Genomic DNA, 26676 nt, shown 5'->3' on the forward strand with positions numbered 1-26676 from the left:
AGAATGGATTTCTGGTTCTAAAGGCTTTTCTCAGAGATATTCCTGAACGCTTCCAAGGACTGGCTGCGTCCCTGAGAGAGGCCTGTGGCTTCCGAGGGGAGCACTCTGAAGTGGGCAGTGGGCTTCTGGAAATGAAGTGTTAGGTAGCTAGTCACAGAGTCACATGTAGACAAGGAAGATAATTGCTTGTGTTATCTTTGTTCTGTTTGTGTGTGTATGTACATTTGTATGTGCACGTGTGCATGTATCTACACATTTGTGACTTTTTATTATGCAATATTGCAAACACACAGAAAAGCAAAGTAATTAATATAATCAGCACCCATCCCCTAGATATAACTAGTGTTGATGTTTTACCAGTGTTCCATCTATTTTTTTCCTGATTATTTAAATTTTATTTTATCTTATTTATTTTTTTAAAGATTTTATTTACTTATTTGACAGAGGAAGACACAGCGAGAGAGGGAACACAAGCAGGGGGAGCGGGAGTGGGAGAGGGAGAAGCAGGCTTCCCGCGGAGCAGGGAGCCCGATGCGGGGCTCCATCCCAGGACCCTGGGATCATGACCAGAGCCAAAGGCAGACGCTTAATGACTGAGTCACCCAGGCGCCCCTGATTATTTAAATTTTAGATGAAAGGACATTTTCCCCCAAAAGCCCTCAATATATATCTATTTTCAGGGCATTTTCCTTCTTAACCACGATGCCTTATATACCAAACAAAATTAACACCAGTTCTCTGCAATCATGTAACACCAAATCCTGTTCACATTTCCAAAGTTGTCTCCAAACGTCTCCTACTTTTAGTTTATTCATAGCCAGGATCTACTCAAGATCTCCTGGTGGTATTTGGTTATGTCTCCTAAGTCCAACTGAATCTAGTAGAGTCCCCTCACCCCAACACCTTCTACTTTTCATTTTGAAGTAATTGTGGACTTAAAGCAAAGTTACAGAAGTACTACAGAGAGTCTCTGTACAGCCTTCATGTAGTTTTCCCTAGTGTTGACACTTAGGTAACTGCAGTACGAGGGTCAGTGGCACGAGATTAACCCTGGAATGGCACTATTACCTAACTGAAATCTAATTCCATCAGCGTTGCCCCTAATGGCCTTTTTGTGTCCCAGGAGCCAGGTTAGGATCCCACACTGCGTTTAGCTATTCTTTCTCCTCAGTGTGATCTAATCTGTGATGCTTCCTCAGCCTTTACTTGTCTTCTGTGGCCTTGGAGCTTCTGATGAGTGCTGGCCAATTAATTTGTAGAATGTCTCCATTTGGGTTTGTCTGATGTGTACTCACAGGTTGAGGTTATGCAGTTTTGACAAGAATCCCACAGAAGTGATGTGTCCTTCTCAGTGCATGTTATCGGGAGGTACATGATGCCTACACGTCGTAGTACTCAGCGCCTTTTATTTTTGATGGCACAGTGTTGCAGAGGTGGTCCTGACGTTTGTGTCTGCTGTGACTCTGTGGGGTACCGCAGACACCGGCACTCTGGTTGTGCAGCTAATGCCCATTGCCCCCCACGCTGAGGTGGTGCAGAGCCGGTGGGTCTCTGGGCCCTTATTGACACAGGACCCCATTTTTTTCTATATGGAAATGGAGCTGCAGGTATAAATAAGCGATGTAGTCTTTCGGTCCCCTTGCTGCTCCTGATAGTCCAGTTAGCCCGGGTGCCAATAACGCAGCCTCTGTGCCGCTTGCCTTTCTGTTTCTGCACTGTGGCTGGTGGGCTGGGTTTCCCTCGGTCCCTGCTTGGCCTGCAGTGGCTCCCTTCCCCCCCCCCCCCCGCCCCGCCCCGGCCACAGTTCCGAGCTGCTAAGGCATTGACGGAAGTCTTTCTCCAGCAGTCCTCTCTCTACGGAAGCATTAAAAGCTACTTTAAAGGTCTTTCTTTCCCTCTGAAGAGAGTTCTCTACCCTTGTTCTGCTTGTTTAAGGCATCTAAGTGCTGGCTTCTGGGGGAGCCTGGAACAAAGACGCCCTTTGAACGCCTCTCTAGAGGTATTCCCCTGCCTTGTCAAGCCCTCTGCTTGCCTTTAACCTGCTAACGATACCTGGCATCTCCCAGCCACTCTCACTCCCTGGAAGGGAAAAGGGATTTCTGTGACCTCCTGATATGACGGGGTGTACCTTAGCCAGCCCCTGCCCCAGGAGGGCCAGTGGGAGGGTCCAGATGGAAAGTCGCTGGCAGCTCTTTTGTCTGAGGATTCCGGCCTGTGGTGAACGTTAAGATCACCTGTGATCTGCCCCTGGCAGCAGGGACAGGGGGAGTTCCTTGCATTTTCGTGTTGAACTGGCAAGTTGAGCAGGACTTGTCGTGGGGCCCGGCAGGGTACGGGGTTTAGGGACTCTGCCCCCAAAGGGACACATCACTGCTGTTTCTCAGAGGGTCTGCTTGGGCTGCTGACAAATGCGTTTTAGAAATGATGGCCGTTTATCCCGCTTTCAGCCTTCACGGTTCCTCACCTGGCCGTGAGTAACTGCTGGGAGGGAATAACCAGGTAACTTTTCAAATAGGTCCTTCCAAGCTTAATGAAGTGAGTCTGTGGATAGCTAAGAATTGGGCAAAACACTGAGCAGGTGACACTCACTTCTCAGTTCAGCCCCTTGCGGGTTTCCGCTCCGTGCAGGGGGATGGCAAAGACAGGAGCCGGACCATCACGGAGGGGGTCCTGAATCAGTTCACAAGGCTGTGTAAGCCCCCTTCTCAGTGAGTGAGGGGCTAGGAAAGACTGGGCAGTGGGTTCAAGGGAAATGGAGCAACGTCTCTTTCCTTCCAGAGGCTTTCAGAGCCCCAGAATTCCCCACCTCCTCTCTTTTTCCAGCTCCGTGTTCATGTTGAGTTTCTACCTGACCTGTTTCCTGCTGCTGGCGTTGGTGGTATTTGTGTCCGTGGTCTATTCCTGCGTGAAGGTGAGTCTAGCTCACACCTGAGCCCCCGTCACCTTCTTCCTTCCATTCCCAGCCCACTGATAGGAGCTCCTCCCGGAGCCCGTTGGGATCGGGGTACATGATGCTGGGGCGCCGCTCTTGATTGGCATCGGCAGCAAGCTAGGCTGCGGGGTGTGCTCTGTCAGTGGAGACTTGGCGGTGCCGGCTGTTCTGACCCGCCTTTGCAAGCCTTTGCGATGAGAAGACCGCGTCTCCGCCTCTCCTGTCTGTCCCCTTGGTGTCAGGTAGGATGAAGGAAGGGCATCTAGCACAAAGCAGTGGTCAATAAACATTTGCTGGACGAGTGAGTATGGAAGAGATCTCTCTCCACACCCCCTTCGGTGTCCCCATATGCCTGGAATATGGCCCTGGAGGGGACCAGAGAGATGATGGCTTTTGAGCCAGTCATCATAGAGATGAGGAGAGTGGCCCAGCGTGGTTCAGTGTTTCAGACAGGGCCACGCAGCCAAGAATGTGGGCATGAGACCCCGTTCTGTGTCTTTCTCTCATATCTCCTCTTAGGCATGCTGTGTGCTACCCCTCCCCACCCCCCTGCAAGGCTGTGTCCTTCAGGGGGACCTGGCCACAAGGCATTCTGGTCTGTGGTGGAAGCCACTTGGGTTCCCCTTTGCCTTGTCCACCAAGCCTTTCCCTCATTTCCTTCCCTGGTGGTTTCAGACTTCCCTGACAGGCCAGCCTGGTCCCAGAAAGCGCCCTGTCCCCAGGCAGGTTCAAGCCCCTCCAGCTTCTGCTGGAACCATTTCTGTGTTCCTCCTTGATGCTCACTTGGAGCCAAGCCCAGGAAGTGTGGGGGGCAGGCTCTGCCACCATTCTTTATCTATACTGCCGTGGGCACCACATTCTTCTTCTGGGGTTATTAGACCTTGGTCACCTCCAAAGTCCCCTTTCTCTCTCTACCCTCTAAGCAGGGTATTTCATTAGACTGGTAATTGTTTAATTACCTAATGGTCAAGGTCTTGGTGGACTGATTGTCAGAACTGGAAGGCCCCCCGTGAATCATCTGGAGTGGTAGAGGATTTAATCCTGGTTTTCAGCTCCTTCCTCAAGGCTCTGTGTTCAGTCACAGCCTGTCTTTTGGTCTTGCTGTTGTCATCTCCCCCTACCCCCCCCCCCCCCGCGAGCCTGCTTTGTCCCCAGGGGGCCGTTCCACTTTCTTCATCTCATGGCTATCAAAGCACATGGTGCATTCACAACAGCCAAAAGGTGGAAATGATCCAAATGTCCACGCACAGATGAACAGACAAAAATGGTGCATCTCTGTGATAGAATATTATCCATGGAAGGCAATGAAGTTCTGACACATGCTACAACATGGACGAACCTTGAAAACATGCTGAGTGAAAGAGACCAGACCCAAAAGGACATAGACTATGTGATTCCACTTATATGGAAGATCTGGCATAGACAACGTCATAGAGACAGGAAGTAGACTAGATGGTTCTGGGGTTGACAGGAGAGGGGATGGAGAGTTATCGCTTCACGGGTGCAGAGTTTCCGTATGGGGTGAGTGATGGAAGGGTCTTGGAACTAGAGCATTTTGGAAATGGAGCGGTGATGGTTGTTCGACGGTATGCATAGAATTAATGCCACTAAATTGTATGCTTAAAAATGGTTAAAATGCTAACTTTATGGCACATATGTTTTACCACCATGAAAGAAGTCACAACAACCAACCAACCAACCAAACAAGCAACAACAACAAATGGTACACCATAGTTAAAAGGGCCTGTCAGCATTCTTTTTTGAACATGCAGAAGACTCTTTTCTCTATTTAAGTTATAAACTGAGGCAAAGTCGTTGTCTGTTTGAGGTACTTAATTAGCTGATCTCTCTGATCTGATTCTGATCCAAGTCAGAATCAAAGCTATATGTGGTCTACAATTTTAAAACTAGAACCTAGATTTCTCTCTTTCCTGTTGGCTGCACTGGTAGGCCTGAGCTACCCTGACTTCACCTGGTTTGCGTTCCCTGACTGGTACGTGTATCTGGGGGTAGGGGAGGAGGAGGGGAGGGAGAAAGGCTCATCTCCCCACCCACACTGGCCATTTTGAGTCCATACCTTGGTCCAGTGACTTCTTTTTGCTACTGTTCAAGGTTATTTATGAAAATCATTCCTGGCTCCTTGTGTTTCATTGGATCTATCTATTCTGTAATCAGTGTCACATTCAATAAGCTTATTCTCAATTCTTTTATCCAGCCCACTGCTTTTACCGACGGTTCTGAGGAGGCCAGGGTCCCCTCAGGGGAGGCTGGGGAAGGGAGTGCCTACCTCCTGCCCCCCACTCCATCCCTCACCCCTCCAAACACACCCCCCTCACCCAGGGGAGGCTGCTGATTCCATCTTGCAGTGGGGAGCTTCTGTAAACTATTTATTTAGGAAAAAAGCGCTCCCTGGCTTATCAAGTCTGGCATCTGCTGATTTGGGCCAGGAGTCAAGTAGACCCTGATACCCGCCTTGAGGTCCTGGCTGCATCCTTGTGCCCGGCCCCCGCCCGCCCCCCACCTCCGATGCGCCATCTCAGCCTTTTTCCACTTTCTGGGAAGTAGACCCCAACCTGAGAAGTTGCTTGTAGTATGAATCCCTCTCCCGTTTCATTATTCTTTCCTCCTCCGTGCTATGGATGAACTGTTTGCACACTAAGATGTGAAGGGGGTAATTGTCCTTTGGCTTCCGTGTCCCCACCGTGCGGCCCGTCACGGAGCACTGCCACCCCACACCGCCTGCAGGCGGACGGATCACCTCTGCAGGTATGGCTGTGACGCTGACTAGACTGGAACTTTCCGTGTCATTCTGTTTTCCCTTTGAAAACATTTGCCTTTTGCCAGAACCCAGACATCTCTCATCTTCCTTCCACGGTTTTTCAGGAGTCACGGGTGGTGGCTCTCTGATGAGATACGACTGTCCCTAAATTACCCACGGCCCGGACTCAGCAGCCCCGCCGCCGGGCGGCTCTGTCAGCCGCGGTGGCTTTCTCTATTCCATTTGTTCTCCCATGTCCCCCAGACAGCGTGAACTTACTTGCTCAAATGTCTATAGTTTACCCTTTTTGAAGAGAGAACTGTGAAGAAAGTGTCGACTGAGTTAGTTGCAATGAGCCAACTCAGTGGTCTTAGCTGTCTGGCAGGCGGCAGCTGCCTGGGTCCTTCCTGTGGAAGGTGCTGGGAAACTCGCTCCCGAGGGCTCTGATGGCCCTTGCGTCCTGGGCCTGTTTGATCTGACATGGCGAGGCCTGGCTCACCCTCTGGCCTCAACGTGAGGCTAACCGGGTGCCCGGGTCTGTTCCCGCTGTCTCTGCACTGCTTTGCCCAAAGGCTCCTCCCTCAAGCACTTCTTTTCTTCTGGGGCCGGGCTGAATGAACACCTGCACACGTCACCCCTCCCTTCCCTCGGCATCTGAGCTGACCTGGGCACCAGAGCTGCTTGTCTTAGAAAAAACCATGCTGAATCCCTCCTTGCCATCACATGGGGTCGGTCCACAGACTCTGGGAATCTCAGATTGGAAATGGCTGGAGAAGTGAAGCAGCCCAGACACCCACCTGAGGTAGGAATCTTTTTATGATAACTGTGCGAGGAGGGTCCAGCCTCTGCTTGATTACCTCCAGGGATGGTGAGCTCACTCACATCTCCTGAGTACAGCCTCTTCTCTTTTTGGGCACCTCTGACTGTTCCATCAGCTTCCCTATGGCTTCTGCCCTAATCATCCAGTGAAGCAGCCCAGGCCTACTATTTCTTCTTCTTCTTCTTCTTCTTTTTAAGATTCTACTTATTTCTTTTGAGAGAGAGAGAGCATGAGCAGAGGGAGAGGGAGAAGCAGACTCCCTGCTGAGTGGGGAGCCCCATTTAGGACTTGATCCCAGGACTCTGGGATCATGACCTGAGCCGGAGGCAGACGCTTAACTGACTGCGCCCCCCAGGTCTACTTCTGACAGTGCCAGCATTTTTGCTACCACCACCCAGATGGGTAGCAGGGGGTGGCTCCCTCCTTCCCCCACATCTGGCCTGGACCCCCCTGTCTTCAGTGTGGCTCATTAGCACTTCCTTGCTTGGAAGCCCAGCCTCCTCTTCTTCATTCTGAGGCTTGGGAGTAGTAGGTAGGCACAGAAGGAGGACTTGGCACCGTAGTTCTCGGCGTGTGTGTGTGTGTGTGCGCGTACGCACGCATGTGTGCACAGGTACATGCATGTGTGTACTTCAATCTCCTTCCTCCTCCTGACTGCTGGCTCCCTCTTAGCTGCCTCCCATGGACTTCTGGGACCCGGTTCTCTGAGCTCCTGGGAACTCTGAGCAGAGCTGCATCTAGACTCCGTATGCTCTGTGCAGTCACTAGAAACCTCTTCTCCCTCCCTGCAGCCTGAATGTCCTCACCAACCCCCCCCCCCCTGCCCCGTGCTGACTCTCCTTTCCACCACTGCAGCCTGACTGCTGTCCCCGGGTTCTGAAATAGGGTCTTACTACACAGCAGTACCTCTGACCTCTTCGGTATCTCCTGTGCTGTGAGGATTGTAGAACCCCCACGCTCAGCTTCCACCAGCATGCTCCGGGTCATATTCTATTAGCGGGAGGGGGTGTGGTGGCCAGACACATGTTCCTTTGGGGATAGAGAATTCTTCATTCCGGGAGGCATATCTCAGTTCCTCCCATGGCTTCTGAGTCCGTCAGTCTAGGGTCTGGATCTCAGCTCTGCCTCTTTGAGCTGTGTTTCCTAAGCCTCTGAGGTGGCTTTTATTACATCCACCTTGCAGATGATGACGATGAGGCTCAGAGGTTAGGCAGCGTTCCCGAAGCCTTGAGGCTAGGAAGTAGTATAGCTGAGATTTAAACCCCAGTGGTTCTTGACTTCCGAGCCCATAATCCTTCTTCTCAAAGACACTGCCTTTGTTAATATGTCCATTTAACCCCTGGGAGAGCAGTGGCGTGGAGCTTGGTCAGCTTCTGCCTGCCTTGGTTGGCCTCTGAATTTTTCATGTCTCTAAAAAAAAATTTTATGTAGTAGGAGCTACTGCTTTTTCACATTGTTTCTTGTCAAAAAGACAGTTTTAAGATTTTTTCCCATCAGATTTCTTTTTTTTAAGATTTTATTTACTTATTAGAGAGGGAGAGAGAGAGAGCACAAGTGGGGGAGGCAGAGGGAGAGGGAGAAGCAGACTCCCCACTGAGTGCAGAGCCTGACGTGGGGCTTGATCCCAGGACCCTGGGATCATGACCTGAGCCGAAGGCAGACGCTTAACCGACTGAGCCACCCAGGTGCCCTCTCCCTCCCATCAGATTTCATCACTTTTTTTTCATCTGTGCAATCCCCTGACCCCATATCACAGACAGGGAACCAGAGCCCCAGGCTGGTCATTGATTTGCCTGGAGGCTTTCAGAGAGGCCAGGATCAAAACTGTCCTTCACTCCAGTCATGATTTATTAATTATGTCCCCACTCCTGTTTTTCATATTGAATCGATTTGAATTAATCAGACTGGGAATGTACTGGTTGGGAATTCTTAAAAAATCAATTCTTTTTCTGAGCTGTAATTGTGAGTGAGCAGCATTGAACAATTGGTTTGCATGGGCACAATTATCCTGCTGCGAAAAATGGTCTCCAGGACTGCTGCAGCTGTGGTGCGTCCCTGTGAGAGATGTGCCCCTGGTGAAGAGTTTCACCATCCACACTGGGGTTAGTGAAGATGGGATTTAGGGCAAACACACAGATGAACTTTTTTGATTCCAGGTGATGAGATACTCTATAAACTGTTACTAGAGCAGGATCTCAAATCTTCTGGAGACTTCAAAACAGCAACTCTTGGGTTCCTGCCTGAGGTTTTAAAGTCAAGAGCAGGTCTTTTTAAAGGGTGACAAAAGGGACGCCTGGCTGGCTCAGTCGGTTAAGCATCTGCCTTCGGCTCAGGTCATGGTACCAGGGTCTTGGGATCAAGCCCCGCATTGGGCTCCTTGCTCAGCAGGGAGCCTGCTTCTCCCTCTGCCTCCTATTCTCCCTGCTTGTGTTCACTCTCTCTCTCTCTCTGACAAATAAATAAATAAAATCTTTAAAAATAAATAAAAAAACAGGGTGACAAGAGAAATCGGCTTGTAGCAAGCCAATGCATTAATTTGAAAATAGAGCTAACCTATGGCCCAGCAATTGCACTGCTAGGTATTTATCCAAAGGATACAAATGTAGTGATCCTAAGGGGCACATGCACCCCAATATTTATCGCAGCAATGTCCACAATAGGCCAACTGAGGAAAGAGCCCAGATGTCCATCGACTAATGAATGGATAAAGAAAATGTGGTACATATACACAATGGAATATTACTCAGCCATCAAAAAGAATGAAATCTTGCCATTTGCAATGACATAGGTGAAACTAGAGGGTATAATGCTAAGTGAAATAGAGAAAGACAAATACCATATGATTTTACTCATTTAAGAAACAAAAGAGATGAACATAAGGGAAGAGAAGGAAAAATAAAATAAGATGAAAATTGGGAGGGAGGCAAACCATAAGAGACGCTGAACTCTAGGAAACAAACAGGGTTGCTGGAGGGGAGGGGTTTGGGGGTAAGGGATAATTGGGTGATGGGCATTAAGGAGGGCACTTGATGGAATGACACCAGATGTTATATGCAACTGATGAATCACTAAATTCTATCTCTGAAACTAATAAAAATAAATTAATTAAAATTTTATATATATACCCTCACCCCTCCCTCCCCCCCTGCCCCGCAAGTCAATCATTCTTTAGAACTACAGTCTGGATTGAATTTAAAAAATAGCCTGCAGTTCTTCTCCTGACCTCTAGGTGGCCCCTGTGAAGCCCCAGGTCCCACCATCACCAGGAAGCCGGTGCGCATAGCCTGTCCCCCAGCCACCTTCCTTTAGCATCTACTAATCACCTTTGCCCGAATTTTACTGGTGTGTGCAAAATGATAAAAGAAACCCTTCAACTGATGGATAGCATGATCAGAACTGAAACGATTTAAGTAACATGGGTTAAGCGGGTAGGATGGAATGGCAAAACTTCAGGCAGACACAAATTAGGAACCATCTGTCATACCTTTTCAGAGCAAGCTCCTCAGGCTAGTGCCAGAACACTTTCCCCAGCTGTGAAACAGAAAAATTCCTTTAATAGGAAACAAGGACTTTCATTCCTATTGGCAACAGAGCTCTTTAAAAAATTGCAAATATTAACTAAATTTTCTGTTGAATTTCACAGCTTATAAAGCACTTTAAAATGCATCATTTCTTTGAATCTTCATAGCCACCTTGGGAGAGAGATATCCCCCAGGTATGGAGAAGAAAACTGCGCTCAGAGCCCTTGATAGCTTCCCCAGGGTCCCACAGCTAGTAAGAGCTTGAGCAAGGTTTTCTAGTAAGTGCTTTATTAAGATACAATTCACATAGAGAAGATTCACCTTTATAAATGTGGATGAAGTTGTAATGTGGATGAAGTTTTAAGAGTTTTAGTAGATTCACGCAGTTATGCAACTATTAGCACCAATTCCAGCACACTGTCCTCACCCTGAAAAGGAACCCCAGACCTCTTAGCCGTCACTATTTCTTCCCTGCTCCCCACAGCTCCTGGCAGCCTCAAACTCCGCTTTCTATATGAATTTGCCTGAAATCATACAATATGTGGCCTTTTGAGATTGTTTTCTTTCACTTAGCATAGTACTTTCAGGGTTCAGCCATGTTGTACCATGTGACAACATCTCATTCCATTTTATGGCCAAATGATGTTCCATTGTGTGGATATAACCCACTTTGTTTATTCATTTATCAGTTGATGGACACTGGAGTAGTTTCCAGTCTCAGGCTATTATGAATAGTACTGCTATGAACTTTTGTATACAAGCTTTTATGTGCACTTAGGTTTTCAGTATTCTTGGGTAACCACCTAGGAGTATAGTTGTTGGGTCATCTGGTAACTGTGTTTATCATTTTGAGGAACCACCAACCTGTTTTCCAGAGCAGCTGCACTATTTTGCATTCCCACCAGCAATGTAAGAGGGTTCTGATTTCTCTACATCCTCACCAACCCTTGTTATTATCTGACTTTTGATTATAGCCATCCTAGGGAGTGTGAAGGGGTATCTCATGTTTTTGAATTGCATTTCCCTGCCGACTAATGCCAAACACCCTTTCGTGTGCTTATTGGCCATTTATATAGATTCTTTGGAGAAATCCCTATTCAAATCATTGTCCCATTTTTAAATTGGGTTATTTGTCTTCTTGTCGAGCTGTAAGAGCTATTTGTATATGGTAAACCTTATCTGTGGTTTCACTTTCTGTGGTTTTAGTTCCTGTGGTCAGCTGCGGTCTGGAAGCAGATAACCCTCCTTCTGACGTATTGTCAGGAGGTCAGTAGGAGCCTAACGCTACGTCCCAGTGCTGATGTCATTCCCCTCACTACATCCCATCATGAGGGCACTTTATCTCACATCACCAGCAGAAGGGTGGATCTTGTAAGTTATTTTGAGAGAGAAAGAGAGAGAGAGACCACATTCATATAACTTCTATTACACTATATTGTTATAATTGCCCTATTTTATTATTAGTTATTGTTATTAATCTCTTACTGTACCGAATTTATAAATTAAACTTTATCATAAGTGTGTACGTATAGGAGAAAGTATAGGACAATCTGCAATTTTAGGCATCCAGTGGGGGGGTCTTAGAATAAGACAGATAAAAGGAGACTACTATATTCTGGTTATAAGACCCTTATTAGATATATAGTTTGCAACAATTTTCTCCCATTCTCTGGGTTTCATTTTCCTTTTTAAATGTACGTAATACAGAATTTTCCATTGTAGCCTTTTTTAAGTGTGCCGTTCAGTGGCATGAAATGCATTCACATTGTTGTGCAAAGGTCACCATCATCCAGCTCCAGACCTTCATCTTCCCAAACTGAAACTTTAGACCCATTAAACAGTAATTTCCCATTCTGCCTTCACCCCTGGAAACCACCATTCCACTTTCTGTCTCTTTGAATTTGACTGATCTAGGTATCTCATAAAAGTGGAATCCTATATTGGAGCGCCTGCGTGGCACAGTCGGTTACGTGTCCGACTCTTGGTTTCAGCTCAGGTCGTAAGGTCGAGGGATCCAGCCCCGCATTGGGCTCTGTGCTCAGTGCGGAGTCTGCTTGAGATTCTCTCCCTCTCCCCCTTCCGCTCAATGTCTCTCTCTCAAATAAATAAACAAATCTTTTTTTTTTTTTAAAGTGGAATCCTAGAGTACTTATCCTTTTGTGACTGTCTTCTTTCACTCAGCATACTGTCTTCAAGGTGTTATCCATATTGTAGCAGGTGTCAGCATTGCATTCTTTGAGGCAGAATAATACTCCATTGGATGTATATTCCCCATTTTGTTTATCCATTCATCCATAGATGGACACTTGGGTCTTCTACCTTTTGGCCCTTGTGAATAATACTGCTATGAATATGAGTCTGCAAATAGGTGTACAAGCCTCTGCTTTCTGTTCTTTGGGTGTATATTCAGAAGTGGAATTGCTGGATTATATGGTAATTCTGCTTTTAATTTTTTCAAGGAGCCTCCATACTATTTTCCACATCGGCTGCATCATTTTTTGTGCCCACCAGCAATGCATACAGGTTCCAACTTTTCTATATCCTCACCTTTTTTTTTACTTTCTTAGTGGTGGTATTTGAAGCACAAAATTTTTAAAATTTTGATGACATCCAACTAATCTTTTTTTAAACCTTTTTTTTTTTTTTGCCCGTGCTTTTGGTGTTCTAAGAAACCATTGCTCAACCCAAAGTCACAAAGATTGGCTTGCATATTTTCTTCTGCAAGTTTTGTAGTTTTAGCTCTTACATTTATGTCTCTGATCCATTTCAAGTTAATTTTTGTATATGACATGAAGTAGGGGCCCAACCTCATTCTTTTGCATGTGGATATCCAGGTGCCTCAGCAACGTCTTTGCGCATTGAATTATCTCGGCAACCTTGTCAAAATCAATTGATCAGAAATGTAAGGGATTATTTCTGGATTCACTCTGTTCAATTGAGTAGAATATCCTAGTCTCTGTGTCTATTAAGCAGGGTTTTCATTAAAGCTTATGCTCTCCAAATCACACATAGCTCTCCTTCTAACATATAAGTGGGTTTAATCTGAGTGTCTTCTTTCTTACTCCAAAAGGAAGTGTTTTATTCAGAATAATGCCACAGACTTGATGATACATGAACACAGGTTGGGGGGCGCCCCTGCTGGAGTCCAAGGTCTTCACTGGCCCGCATATAGCGTGAGGTTGGCAGGCCTCTGCCACTGCTGCGGTGTGTCCTTCCGTGTGGTCCTCTCTTTCCCTCTGCTGAATAGGGGGTGGCCTTTTTGGAAGGCTGGAAGGGGATTTGGGTAGAAAAGATATACCGCTTCCCAGCATGCCCACCCAGCTCAAAGCCCAACACCAAGGGGTGAGCAGGGCACTTACTTGATGGCAAGAACAGTGAAGGGTCTGAGATTTGGTTTCACCCTACTTGCAAGCTAGTAAGTGAGCCTTACTATGTCATGGATGCTGGCAGGAGACATGAGACTCCTGGGTGAGAGACAAAGGATGCTATGACTCTTAGCACAGCAAGCAGCAGGTACATCAGCGTATTAAGTGTCGGCTTCCCAAAGCCCTGCGGGGCAGATGTGATGGGCCCACGTGGATGCTTTGCATATAGTGAATGGGGATCACAGCTGGGGAACAGGAGACCAGGTCCCCATATGTGCCAGCAGGAAACACTATAGCGCACAATGGGAACGAGCAGGCACCTAGGGATCACGTGGTGTCCTTTTGCCTGTTTATTGTGTGTGTGACCATCCTGTCACTATCAGAGGAGGGCTAAGCCTTGTAGTCTGGTGTACGCAGCCGGAATGTGCACAGGTGCTCAGGGCCCCGACAGTCCTACAGATGGGGAGCCTTCAGAGAAGGGATGTGACTTGCTGAGGGCCACACAGGAAAAGCCATGTCTAGAACTTTCCAGGCTCCCGGTCCAGTGCTTTTTCCACCACCCTCCTCTGCCCTCTGGGTTTCCGTAGGACACCTGGCATTTGTGCAGCAGACCAGCCTCACCGGGAGGCATCGAGGTTGGGGGGGGGGCAGGGGAAGCCCAAGTCCACCCCTTTGTTTCTCTGTGTCTGCCAACATCTTTTTAAATCTAGGCTGCTTTGGAGATGAGGAGGGCATGGTGGACAAAGCCAACCATGTCAGATAAGGTGGAGCGGGTCATTTAATTGCCAGAACTGCAGTGGGTCTTTGAGTGGAGGTGTAGTTTGTCTAGTGGAAGGAAATGCTGGAAGGGGTAGGTGAGGAAACAGGAGATCAGTGAGAGTCCTGTAATACAGGTTCACTGAACTCACTTGTCCAGGGCCCCACCTCCTGCTCACACGCTACTCTGCCCTTTCTCACAAGCCTGTCCCCTCCCTCCAGACCTCAGGTCTCCTCCGAAACCTCAGACCCACGGCTCCCTACTGCCAAGAAGCCTTCTGACCCTCCTGGGAAAGTTCTGGGCCCCTCCATTAGGCTTCCCCACCTGCCATCTCCTGCCCGCCCCCGTTGTAATCCTGACCAGCTCAGCACTCACACGTCAGATTCATGTGTTTTTCTCCACTCCGTTGGGGTTAAGAGAGGCTCTTTCCTTCCATCATGCCTCTCTCACCTGTAAGCTCCCCAGGTAGATGGGCCTGCTGTGGATTCTGTGCTGTTGTTGCTGGAGGCAGGGGTACATGGTGTGAGCCTGGAGTCTTGCACCCTGGGAGGGTGTTCAGGGAGGCCCCTGGGGTGAGCTGGCCAGAGGCAAGGGGGGGGCGGGTTCAACCAGCTCCCCTATGGCAGCTTGCAGAGCCCCCACTGAATTCCGTTCTCTCTCTCTCTCTCCCCCCCCCACCCCCCATCCCTCGGGGCAGCTCTTCCCAGCCCCCCTGCAGACCCTCTCCAGGAAGATTGTGCGGTCCAAGATGAATAGCACTCTGGTCGGAGTGTTCACCATCACCCTAGTGTTCCTGTCGGCTTTCGTCAACATGGTAGGTGGCTCCACCTCCCAGAACCTTCCCAGACTCTGGAGTTCTCCCTCCCCAGGATTTCTTATTAGGGCTTCACCTCAGGTCTCTGGAATCAGATTTGATTTCTAAAGCCTCTCACACAGACTTTTAGTTCTCTGCTCTCAAGGCTACAGACTCAGACTCCAAGAAGTCCCCAAGGGAAGTTTGCGAGCCTCACCCCCCACCCCCCACCCCTGCCCTGAGGCAGCTGGGTGGACCTCAACAGCTCCTCAGCCTCCGCCAGGCTCCTCTCCTGTCCCCGCTCTGTGGCTGGGGGCATCCTAGCCCGGGGTCGGGGGGTGGGGGGGACGAGCACCCACTGCCCTGCGGAGATGGGCTGCCCTGGCCTGGCCCCGGCGGCTGACCCTGCCCTCCCCTGCCCCCAGTTCATGTGTAACTCCAAGGACCTGTTCGGCTGCCTGGCAGATGAGCACAACATCAGCACCGGCCAGGTCAACGCGTGCCACGTGGTGGAGTCAGCTGCCAACTACAGCCTGGGGGATGAGCGGGGCTTCTGCAGCAGTCCGTGGCCCAACTGCAACTTCCCTGAGGTGCTGGCAGGGGGAGGGGCAGGGGGGTTCCGGGCGCAAACAGACACCCTCCCACTGCACTCCCCCTCTGCCTTCGGCTGCTCTGAGGGGGTCAGGGGCTCTCAAGCTCCCAGCCGTCCCAGAGACCTCCTTTCCCGTCTCTCACCCCATGTGTTGGACACCAGGGAACGAGGCCGGCCTTCTCGTAGAACAGTACAACAGCAGGGCTGTCATTTATATAGTGTGCCAGGCACTGTGTTGAGGACTTGACACGGCTTCCCTCATTCAGTCCTCATAGCAACCCCATGACACAGACACAATGAATATCTTTTTTATACGGGTGACCCTGAGTCACAGAGACGGTAAGTAACTTGCCCAGAGTCACACAGCTAGTAAGGGATAGAGCCAGAACTTTCACCCAGGTCATCTGGCTGTAGAATGCTTCATCTCAGCCTGAGGGCAGAGCTGTTCCTGGACCCTCAGCTTTGGCAGCAGGCCTGCCTCAGGAGAAACGGCCTGAGCTCCTCTGCTGTGGGCCAGAGAGCAGGGAGGGAAGAAAGGAACCCTTTCTGCCATCAAGGTCACCCATTCAAAGTGTACAATTCTGTAGTTTTTAGTGTATTCACAGATGTGTGCCGCCATCAGCAGCATCATCTAATTAGAACATTTTCATCGCCCCCCCCGAAGGAAATCTACCCCTAGGTTACTGGGTTTAAGAACCAGTGCCGAGAATCCTTAGAGAGCAGCATGCATTAAGCGCCTATGGTATGCGAGGTGCTTCATTCACCTTTTTCTTGGGGAGCAGCTTTTGAGTGAGCAGCCGGGCCAGTCCGGGGCATCTACTCCATGCACGGGGCGATCTCCCACACCCCAGCTGCCTGCAGGGCCCACACACAACCTGTGAGTTGTTACCCTTTTCTGAGGAAGGTCCAAGCTTTCACCCAATTCCGAAAGGGCCCATGATTCACAGAAAGGTCCAGAACTGCAGTGAGGGCCCCCTGGGCTGTCATGGTGCTGGCCTCCCTTCCCCACCCCTGGGAAGGAGCCTGATCCCTCTCCCCTGTACAGATGGGGCAAGGGGAACTCAGCGGGGGGCAGGACTTCGCCAACGTTCACCTGGTCAGGTGCTTTCCCCCACCCCCGCCCGCCCCTGGGCCCAGGCCAAGCCCTGCCCCTCCTCCCCTGCGGCCCTGCTCCCCAGGCCGCCAAGGCCCGACTCCTGCTTCTGTTCCCTCACGCAGCTGCCTGAGCCCACAGGAGCCGTGGCTTGAGGGCTGTCTGCTGAAAAGCAGAAGCTGTGTTTGATCTTGTGCTTGCCCCTTGGTGGTTGCTTCATGGAAGAAGCTGAGGAATGGGGGAAGAGAGTGGGGGGTGGGGGTGGCGGCAGGTTTTTCTAGCTCCTCATTTGTGGGAGATGGCTGGTCCCTGCCTCCAGCCCTCACCAGTCCTACCAGTTTCACTCGCACTGATGCCAGGCCTTGCTGACTACAGAGCTCTTGGGCTCCCCCTACCCCACAGGTGTTCTGATTCAGCAACCCCTCACAGACCCCGAGGCCCTTCGGGGACCCCTGCTTTAAGCCTCGACCTCCTGGTTGTCTGGCTCGGCATCTGAATGGGAATCCAGGCTGGCCCTGGGGGCGCCCTGCCCCTCTCTCAAGGACAGGATTATGATCCTTGGGGCTGGATTATCTGGGTGGGCCCTCCCTGCTCCTTCCTCTGCCCGTGTTCCAGGTAAGTGGCTTGAGGCTTGTCCCTCCCGTTTCCAGTCACCAGGGGCCCTCCGCAGCCCCTCTCTGGATGGCAAAGGGTTGGGGCCTGGGGAGGCAAAAGGTTCAACCTGGAATCATCCTCCACTGCCATTTGGCCTCCAGCCCATGGCAGAGGAAGCCAGTAGTGAGGCCCAATGCTTGACTCAGAAGAAATGATGCTAAATTTAAAAGAAAGAACAGTGGTTGGCTCCATAGCTCAGGGGTTAGAGCACTGGTCTTGTAAAAGAAAGAACAAGGGACAGCTGGGTGGCTCCGTCGGTTAAGCGTCTGCCTTTGGCTCAGGTCATGATCCCAGGGTCCTGGGATTGAGGCCCGCATCGGGCTCCCTTCTCAGCAGAGAGTCTTCCTCTCCCTCTCCATCTGCCTGTCTCCCCCACTCATGCTCTCTCTCGCTCGCTCTCAAATAAATAAATACAATCTTTTAAAAAAATAAAAACAAAATAATGATACATGTCTAGGATTAGCATCAGGGGATGGCAGCAGAAAGGAGCCTCTGAGATCTCTGGTTCAGCTCCCCTGTTGTCTGAGAAAGAAACTGAGCCTCGGAGACCAGAAGGGACTTCCTAAACTAAATCATATAGGGCCACAGTCCCTTGTCTGAAGGCTTCCAGGTCAAATGTATTTTGAATTTTGGAATTTCTCAGAGTTTAAAAGGGTGTTTCACACCCCCAGTGTAGTTTGGGCAGCACCTGATCATAACATACAGTGATATTTCTGCAGCAAAATGTATGCAGAGTCACAAGAAGCAGGATAAAGATGCTAATTAGCAGCATACAGTTGGGGCGGTTTTTGCCACCAAATAAGGTCAGCTCAGGTGTTGCCGCCCTATCAGTCATGAAACACTTCGGTTTTCAGAACTTTGGATTTAAAGTAGCAGACCCGGGGCTGGGGCGCCTGGGCTCCCCACAGTTCCTGAGGGCACCAGGCCCAAGCCACCAGGTACTTTCATGTCATGGAACTGTAGCCCTGAGCCCATGACATAGGAGCTTTTGCAGATGGGGAAACTGGGGCTTTGAAGGGTTGAATAAATGGCCCAAGTCCCACAACCAGTCCATAGTAAATCAGGGGTGAAACTCAGGTCTGCCCGAGCCTGGAGCCCTGCTCTAACCATGGGGCTGTACTGCCAACACCGGCCAGACAGCCTGGAGCCCCATCTCCTGGTTCCTACTGGGGCCCTTCACTTTCCCTCTCAAGTTTGCCTCAGCAGAAACACTGGCAGAGCGGGGTTTGCCTGCGGCCAGCTCCGACTTGGGGGGATGCTGGAGGGTGGGCCGGGGGACGGTGGGGCCGGGCCGCTGAGGCTCGCCAACCTCTCTCCACAGTACTTCACCTACAGCGTGCTGCTCAGCCTGCTGGCCTGCTCCGTGTTCCTGCAGATCAGCTGCATTGGGAAGCTGGTGCTCATGCTGGCCATTGAGCTCACATATGTGCTCATCGTCGAGGTGCCCCGTGTCACGCTCTTTGACAATGCTGACCTGCTGGTCACTGCCAACGCCATGTAGGTGGCACCGCCCCCATCCCCCACTGGGTCTGGGGCATTGCGGAGAGGCCGGAAGAGTGGGTGGCTGGGAGCCTGGGCCGCAGGGGGCTTGCGAGGAGAGTGTCCTGTTGCTCCCCAGCTGGCCGCCTGGGTAAAGCACCACAGTGTCTTGTTTCCCTCTCTCCCTCCCCCAGTATGGGGGGGGGTGGCCTCGGGGTGACTAGGTCCTGCTATCCTGCTTCCAGTTTGCTATTCAGTCCTGCCCTCGGGCCTCAGTGAATTGTTCCGCATTTGTTCAGGGCAGCCTCTGATGAGCTGTTTTCACTTAACTCCATCTGCCTGTGGCACCTCAGGCCCAGAGAGGGGTCAAGATTCAACAGAGCTGAATAGCAAGGTCTGTGGAAGCAGAAAAACAGCCTTTGTTCTTCTTGAGCTCTGTGTCCTTCCTCGAGCTAGGCACTGGGACATACATTATCCCTTTTCATCCTCATAGCAACCCAGCGAAGTAGGCAGGGCTGCCACGGATGGTTGGGTAGTTTGTGCACTGCTCAAAGGCTCCTGGTTATGATGGTGAGCCATTAGGTCCCACATCTAGGTAGCAGGCTTGGGAGTTGTACCCCAAGCTGTCTAGCTCCCAGTAAAATGGGAATAATATCCATAGTAGTAAAATGTTCATAAAGTGCCTGATGTCAGTACCCTTCTCTTCCCATCACCCCACTACACACACACACACACACACACACACACACACACACACACACACACACACCAGGAAGTGCAAAAACTGTGACAGGTCTGTGTCCCCTGAGAAAATGCAGCAAACTGTATTTTCTCCAAGTTATGGGAAGGGATCCATTCATCCTTCTATCCATTCATCCAAAGATATTTATTGAGGGCCTCCCATGTTCTAGGCACTGAGCCAGTGGCAGAACAGTCATGGATAAAACAGGCCATAACTCCGGTGTCAGAAATGTCACCTTCTGGTGAAGAGAGTGTTACCTGAGCAAAGGAAGGGGTAATGAAGGATCTGCGATTCAAGGCTGGCCTTCCCGGCGGCTGCGTGGTGCTGTGGGCAGCCAGCCGGGACGGCCGGCAGCACCAGGAGGGGCGCAGCCCGCAGTCCTGTGAGGACCAGGAGAGCGAGGAGTCCCGGGCCTTTCTACTCCGCCATCAGGGCAGGAGCGGGGAGCTTTGCCTCCTCTTCCTTACGTGCCCCTTCCCCGACCCCCAGCGTCTCCTCTCCTCCCGCCGGAGCCGCAGTAGAGAACGGAGGTCATTACTGATTTGGGAGACCCTGGCTTGGCCCTAGGGCAGCACTGTCCAGTAGAGAAATAATGCAAGCCACGTATGTCATTTAAAATTTTCTAGTAGCTGTATTAAAAAGGCAAAACATGCAATTTTAATCTTTGTACTTAACCAATATATTCAAAATATCATTTTACTATGTAGTCAATATAAAATTATTAATGAAACATATTACATTTTTCCCCCACACTAATTCTTCAAAACCTACTATCTATCTTACACTTCCGGGACATTTTAACTTGCACTAGCCACATGTGAAGGCTCAGGAGCCCCACGTGGCTGTGGCAACCACACCGGACAGCACAGGTGTAGTGTTTCTCCTCCTCTGGATGCAGCAAAGGGCTGGGGTGGGAGGTGGGCTGGCTTCTGCCCAGGTGGATGTGCTGGGGGCCCCCAGGGTCCCAGGTAAGGGCTGGTGATTTGTGGTCATGGTGACCAGACGCCAGTTGGGGCTGGGCTTTCTGCAAGCCTCCCATCCTGAAAATATCCTTGGAGCCCGAGGGGTGCTGGGGGTGGGGGATGAAGAAGCAACAGTAGCGGGGTGCTAGTAGTGGGCGTGGGGTGGCAGGGCTAGGAGTGGGGGGCACGGCAGTGTGAGGGGGGGCAGAGCAGGGTAGGGGAGTGCAGCGGGCATGGAGACTGCCCTTGCAGAAGAGCAGCCCCAAACAGCCCTCCCCACTTCCTGTTCACAGAGACTTCAACAACAACGGGACCTCCCAGTGGTGAGTGGATACTCTCTAAGTTCGATACAGCCCCTCCCTGCCCTTGGCATGGCGCAGCGAGAGGCCAGCCGCCCCGGGCCCAGCAGAGAAAGCGGTGGTGCCTGGCGGGGAGGGGGCCTTGGCGGCAAGGTGGGCAGTGAAGGAGGAGGCTGGAGGGGGCCAGGAAGCCCTTTCCTCACTGGGTACCAAGGGGTCCTCACTGGGTAGATGCCCTTTTCTTGTATGATTCCCACCACCCCAAGATGACCTACAGGCTCGGTAGCTGGGTCATCAGGACCCGCAGGCCATTCCACAGGCCTTATCTAAAACATGTGGCCTCAAGCTCTTCCCCAGGGGCATGTGTGAGATCCCAGGCACAAGAGAACGGGAACTGGTGACCTCACCCCCCCTGCCCCCGCTGCGGAAGAAAGGAGCCAAGGCAAGGCCTGTGGGGTTTGTAGCGTAAGCCCTGCACTGGGCTGCTGCTGGGCAGGGAGTCTGCAGAGTTCACAGTTTGGGCTCTTTGCTGGGACAGGGAGCAGGGTTTGGGATAGCTGCTTGGTTTTGTGTGGGTTTTTTTTTTTTTTTTTTTTTGAGACAGCATGCGCACATGTGTGCATGTGGGAGGGGAGGGACAGAGGGAGAGGGGGGGAGAGAGTCTGAAGCAGATGCCACACCCAGCCCGGAGCCTGACGTGGGGCTCGATCGCACGACCCTGAGATCGTGACCTGAGCCGAAATCAAGAGTCAGCCGTTTAACCGACTGAGCCACCCAGGCGCCCCAGGATAGCTGCTTTTATTAAGAGTATTTATTAATAATGTTATTAGGAATGTAATTAGCCATTACTAGCTACCAGTTTTGGAGGTCCTACTGTTTGTCAGATGCTATACAAGGAATTTTGTATACAGTATCTTTAATTCTTAAAATGTGGGTGTCGTTATCCCATTTTACAGATTAGGAAACTGAGGTTCAGAGAGGTTAAGAGACTTAAGCCCAGAGCCGGTCAGTATGGCCTGCCTGACTCCCTTGTTACTGTGCCTACGGCCCCTGTCTTGTCCACTGGGAGAGACCTGGGATGTACATGCTGCCTTTTACAAGCGCCTCATTGATCCTCTGATGTGACCAGAGACAAGTTTCCCAGTGATGGGGAAGAGAGGGGCATCAGGAGAGGAGCCATGACTGCTGAGCTGCTGGGGAGCAGGGGCTGCGATGGGGCTGCCAACCAAGGAGGCTTCCTGGAGGAGGCCGTACCTCAGGCAAAACTTGAGCAGGAGGGTGAAGAGAAGGGGGAGTAGCAGAAGGAGGCAAAAGGCCTGAGGGGGCCTCAGAGCCTGCCACGAAGTGCCAAGGCATCTCCCTCCCCCCGCAGCCCTGAGCATGCGACCAAGGTGGCACTGAAGGTGGTGACGCCCATCATCATCTCCGTCTTTGTGCTGGCCCTATACCTGCATGCCCAGCAGGTGGAGTCCACCGCCCGCTTGGACTTCCTCTGGAAACTGCAGGTGGGTGGCCTTGGGGCTGGGGTGGGGAGGCATCCAGACCTCACAGCATCTTGTGAGTGAACAAGTTCGTCACCTGGGCTGACAGGGCCTTAGTTCTGCACTGATGGGGTTTCCTGCTCAGGCCTCAGCCCAACTAACCAGTGCCCCACATCCCAGCAGGTCTGCTCCCTGCTTTCGGGAGCCCAGACACAGAATCCCAGAGCAGATTCCAGAATTCCAAACAAACCCACCATTGACAGTGCTGGGACTTTGGTGGGTCCCAAATACCGACCAGGCATTACTGTGTGCGTCCAGAGGCAGGGATGGGGGCTAGGCATGGCCAGCTCCGGTTGTGGCGTGGGCAGCAAGGAGTCAGGAGGGTGGGGAGGAAAGAGTGGCAGGAGGTAAGGAGTATGGGGAGCGCAGGCACCGTGTCATGGAGGCCGCAGTGTGGGAGCTGGCCCACCAGGCTGCTGAGCAGGGCTTGATGTGACCAGAAGTGGCTTGAAGGCTCTTCCAGGGGAGAATGGACGGAAGGGGCATCAAAGACCCATCGACAGGAAGCCTAAGCAGGTGGCTGTGCCCCAGCCCTGGGGAGAGGTGGCCCATGCAGGGGCAGAGGCAGTGGGGTGCTAGGAGCCCCGCACTCCACCCTCCAAGCTTTGTGCCCTGTGCCCCAATAGTGTCCACCTGGGGGAGGGGATACCCCTGGGCCACATGCAAGATAATGCTCCAGGTGCTAGCAGGAGACCGAGTTGCTCCTTGTTACCTGCTAGATGGCCTCAGAAGCTCTGGAGAGGGCACCCAAGGGCACTCATGGTGAGAAAGCCGTCTTCCCTGTGGGCAGCCTCAGACCGGTTATTCCAGCCCAGCCTCTGCCTGGCCTGGCCTGGCCTCCATCCCCAGACCCGTTCTCCAGCTCACCCGCGACTCACTTAGGCCTCCTCCATCCTCAGCTTCTTGCTAATGCTGAGACTCAAGTCTTCAGGCTGGGGCAGGAGGTCCTGAGTTTTTGTTAAAGATGGGGGCATCCAGTTGCCCCTGCTGCTGGGTATCTTGCATGAGGTTGACTGAGGTCCCCACTGAGCAGATGCCCTGAGGTTGGAGGGAACCTGTTTTGCATGTGGAAGGCCCCTGGTCAGCCCTGGGCTTGGGAGGGACCTGGGGGATATCCAGTGTGAGGTTCTACCTTCTTGGATCAGATTGCTGCCTCCCTGCCTTCTCTTGGCTCTCTCACACCCCTCTCCTCTGAGGCTGGAAGCTCCCTGGAGGTTCCAGCTCTCTCCTAGGGGCTGACCAGGCTCCGTGGGACCGAGGGCTGATGTCCCTCCACTTCTCTGCACACACACACCCCACCTCCCACATGAGCCCCGAGGAGGTCCCCTGCCCCCTAGACTGTTGCTGTTGTGCAAGTCAGCTGTGTTGCAGAGACCTCTACAAAGGGGTGGAAGCAAGGGAAGGGTGAGCCTGCCACTCAGCCTGCCTGTGACCTCCTGCCCTGTCACCCCCGCCCGTCTTTGTCTAGCTCCTGGGTGCCTAGGGTCAAAGTGAAGCTCTCTGCCAGGGCTGAGCCGAGCAGCCTGAGGCTTCCTCACAACCCCACCCCAGTGCCCAGGCAACAGCAGCTCCTCTCCCACTTTGAAAACGATTAAGAAGGCCTGTGCACAGATGTGGGGGGGGTGGGGCGGTGAGCATGTCTACCTACCAGGTGTGTTGGCCTCTCTCCACTGAACCCCTGCAACAGACTCAGGATGCTTACACATCTCCATCTCCTGTCCTCCTCCAGGACTTTTGGGAGGGGGGGAGGACAACATACCAATAAGCAAAAACTTGAACACAGGCTCTTGGGATGGGTGAGTGACAATCCGTTACCCCACCCTTAGACTAACCCAGAAGCCAGTTTTGCTGTTGGATCTTTGGTCCTGGTGGGTGGGTGTGGTGCTTGACAGGGAGGTGGGGAAGCCTGAGGTCCTTAGCGTCCCTGAAGCATCTGCATGAGGCATCAAGTCTGCTCCTGGCCAAACCCCTGGGTCTCAGTTCTTGGGAGAGCCCACTCCCGTCCCTCTCCCACAGCACTGACCTTATTGGGCTCAGCACGGGGGCTGTGGCCCCTGAGTCTTCCTGCTTGGCCAGAGCCCAGTCCTAGAAGCAGCTGGCTGTGTTGGGAGCTGCCCAACATCATGTCTCAGGGCAGAGTTGTCCCGATGTGGCAGGAGCTCCTGGGCAGGACTTGGCCTGTGTTCCCAGCGGTCGCCATGCTCCCAGCGTCCCAACCCCAGCCTTCACCACCACCTGCCTGCCACTGGGCAGATGCGCTAGGGGAGGGCATGTGTTAGGTTTCTGCCACCCTGCTGGGCTGATCAAAGGAGCCCCGCAGTGCTCCTGGGTGGCCAGGCACGGGGTCTCAGCGGGCAGTAGGACTGTACGTGGCCCGTACACTTGCAGGGGCAGACGTACCAGCTGGGGCTCCTCCAGAAGCACAGAGATTCCCGCTCCAGCCTGTCGACTCTGGCACCTGTTTCAGAGCTAGAAGCAGGTGGCCCTGTTTAGGAGGGTCTCACCTCACAGGGGCCGGAAGGTAGCATGTGCCCGCTGGGCCCACCTGGCATCCAGGAACTTCCTTAGGCATGAACCCCATTCTCAAGGCCATGTTTCCAGTTGCTCTAGGCGTGATGGGCTGTGGGTCCTCTCACTTCAGGTGCAAGGCTAGGCCAGGCCTCTGAGCCTTGGGGTCCTTGCTGGACCCGGGTCCTGCGGCCTTAGCTGGGTGTGCCAGCAGTTTCCCCACGAGCAGCCACCGCCTGCTGGGAGAGCCAGGGATGTAGTCCTGGCCCTCGCAGAGATCCCTGGTACAGCCAAATAGAAAGACCCCCGCATTTAGTTAGAGAAGGCCCAAGCAGGCTGGCTGGATCTTTTCAATGGCCCTGCTAATGATCCTTTACCTGCCTGTTTTACCAACGTGGTCACTCCCCGTTAAAGGGGCCATTTTGTTTGCCGTCGAGGGGGAGGAAGCCCGCAGACTGCACTCTGTCCCTCCTGTGTCACATGGCTCCTTGCACACCTTGGTGCATGACTATCTCTGCGTTTCAGCCTGTGGGCCACTGTTGGCCTCTTGATTTGAGGGCTCTGCACTGTCCCTCGTGAGTGACCACAGACCTCAATTTCCCAAACCCAGGACCCAAACTGGGGGAGAACCAAAGTCACTGGTGGTGTCCCTATCCCGCCCCAGGGAGCACTTTGGGGCATCCGCACCTCCTGGCTTTGGGATGGGTGAGTGATAATCCATTGCCCCACCCCTAAACCAATCCAGAAGCCAGTTTTGGCTACATTCCCACACCCCAGTGGGAATGTAGGGCCTGGGGTGAAGGATGTTGGAGCTGGGATGGGGCTGTGCTGGAACCGGGGAGAGCGGACAGGGCTTTAAGACGTCTTCCCGTGGGGTCAGTCTGTTAAAGTCATCTTATCAAACTGCATTTCCTGATGCGAAGAGGAAAATGGACAGTTGAGGAGCGCTTGGTAGCTGGAGGGCCACTGGTGGGGGGGTGGGTGTGGTTTTGGACCATCCCTGTAACTCCATGCCTCGGTCTAGCTTTGGGCAGACAGGATGCTTTCAGCCTGTCCTCCAGGAGGTTTCCAGTCGGGGGCTCCCTCCTTCGGGGCCCGCGCCCTCCGGTGCATCACGTTCTGAGGGGCAGGGAGGGCAGAGGTGGAGGCGTACCCGTCTCTCCCTTTTCTCATGGTCGGAGCGCTAGCCGCTCCCTGCGGAGAGCTGCAGGTGGGGACGGCGCGGGGGCAGGGGGCAGAAAGCCGGCCCCGTGGCGGCGTCGGGCTCATGCCCCTCCTGCTGACCGGGTGCCGCGTCCTAGGCCACGGAGGAGAAGGAGGAGATGGAGGAGCTGCAGGCCTACAACAGGCGGCTGCTGCACAACATCCTGCCCAAGGACGTGGCCGCCCACTTCCTGGCCCGCGAGCGACGCAACGACGAGCTCTACTACCAGTCGTGTGAGTGCGTGGCCGTCATGTTTGCCTCCATCGCCAACTTCTCCGAGTTCTACGTGGAGCTGGAAGCCAACAACGAGGGCGTCGAGTGCCTGCGGCTGCTCAACGAGATCATCGCCGACTTTGACGAGGTGCGGCCAGTGGGGAGCTTGGGCCCCTGGAGCAGGAGGGACACCAGGGCACCTGAGGGCAGGCCCCGTGCCTGCATTTCCTCCCCTAGCCTGTTACAGAGGAGGAGACAGGCACACAGACGGGGCTTAGCTCACGGGCAGTAGGTCGCAGAGTGGGCGTGTGCCCAGGCCACTGGGATCGCAAGTCTCTGCGCCCTGGCTGCCCCCTTGAGACCCTGCACGGCCGTCTCGCCGATCCTCCCTATTCGCCACCGCTCCTCTCGTGCCACCTGAGGCTGGGCAGGCCCCAGGCTGG

The 26676-nt window shown here is 52.5% G+C and overlaps 1 protein-coding gene across 2 annotated transcripts in view; it reads left to right on the plus strand.

Moving 5' to 3' along the window:
- The window catches only part of ADCY5 (adenylate cyclase 5), a 151832-nt gene that overhangs the window by 119004 nt on the left and 6152 nt on the right, over window positions 1–26676 (plus strand). For both annotated transcript variants that reach the window (XR_003518200.2, XM_027585035.2), the window contains exons 12-18: window positions 2824–2911; window positions 14851–14967; window positions 15372–15536; window positions 18607–18782; window positions 20762–20791; window positions 22140–22272; window positions 26118–26381. Coding sequence is in view for 1 of the 2 variants with exons in the window: in XM_027585035.2 (XP_027440836.1) it covers window positions 2824–2911; window positions 14851–14967; window positions 15372–15536; window positions 18607–18782; window positions 20762–20791; window positions 22140–22272; window positions 26118–26381 (973 nt within the window). In the remaining variant the exon portion in view is untranslated. The remainder of the gene's footprint in view (window positions 1–2823; window positions 2912–14850; window positions 14968–15371; window positions 15537–18606; window positions 18783–20761; window positions 20792–22139; window positions 22273–26117; window positions 26382–26676) is intronic.

Source organism: Zalophus californianus, chromosome 1 (assembly GCF_009762305.2).
Source record: "Zalophus californianus isolate mZalCal1 chromosome 1, mZalCal1.pri.v2, whole genome shotgun sequence".
Classification (NCBI taxonomy): Eukaryota; Metazoa; Chordata; class Mammalia; order Carnivora; family Otariidae; genus Zalophus; species Zalophus californianus.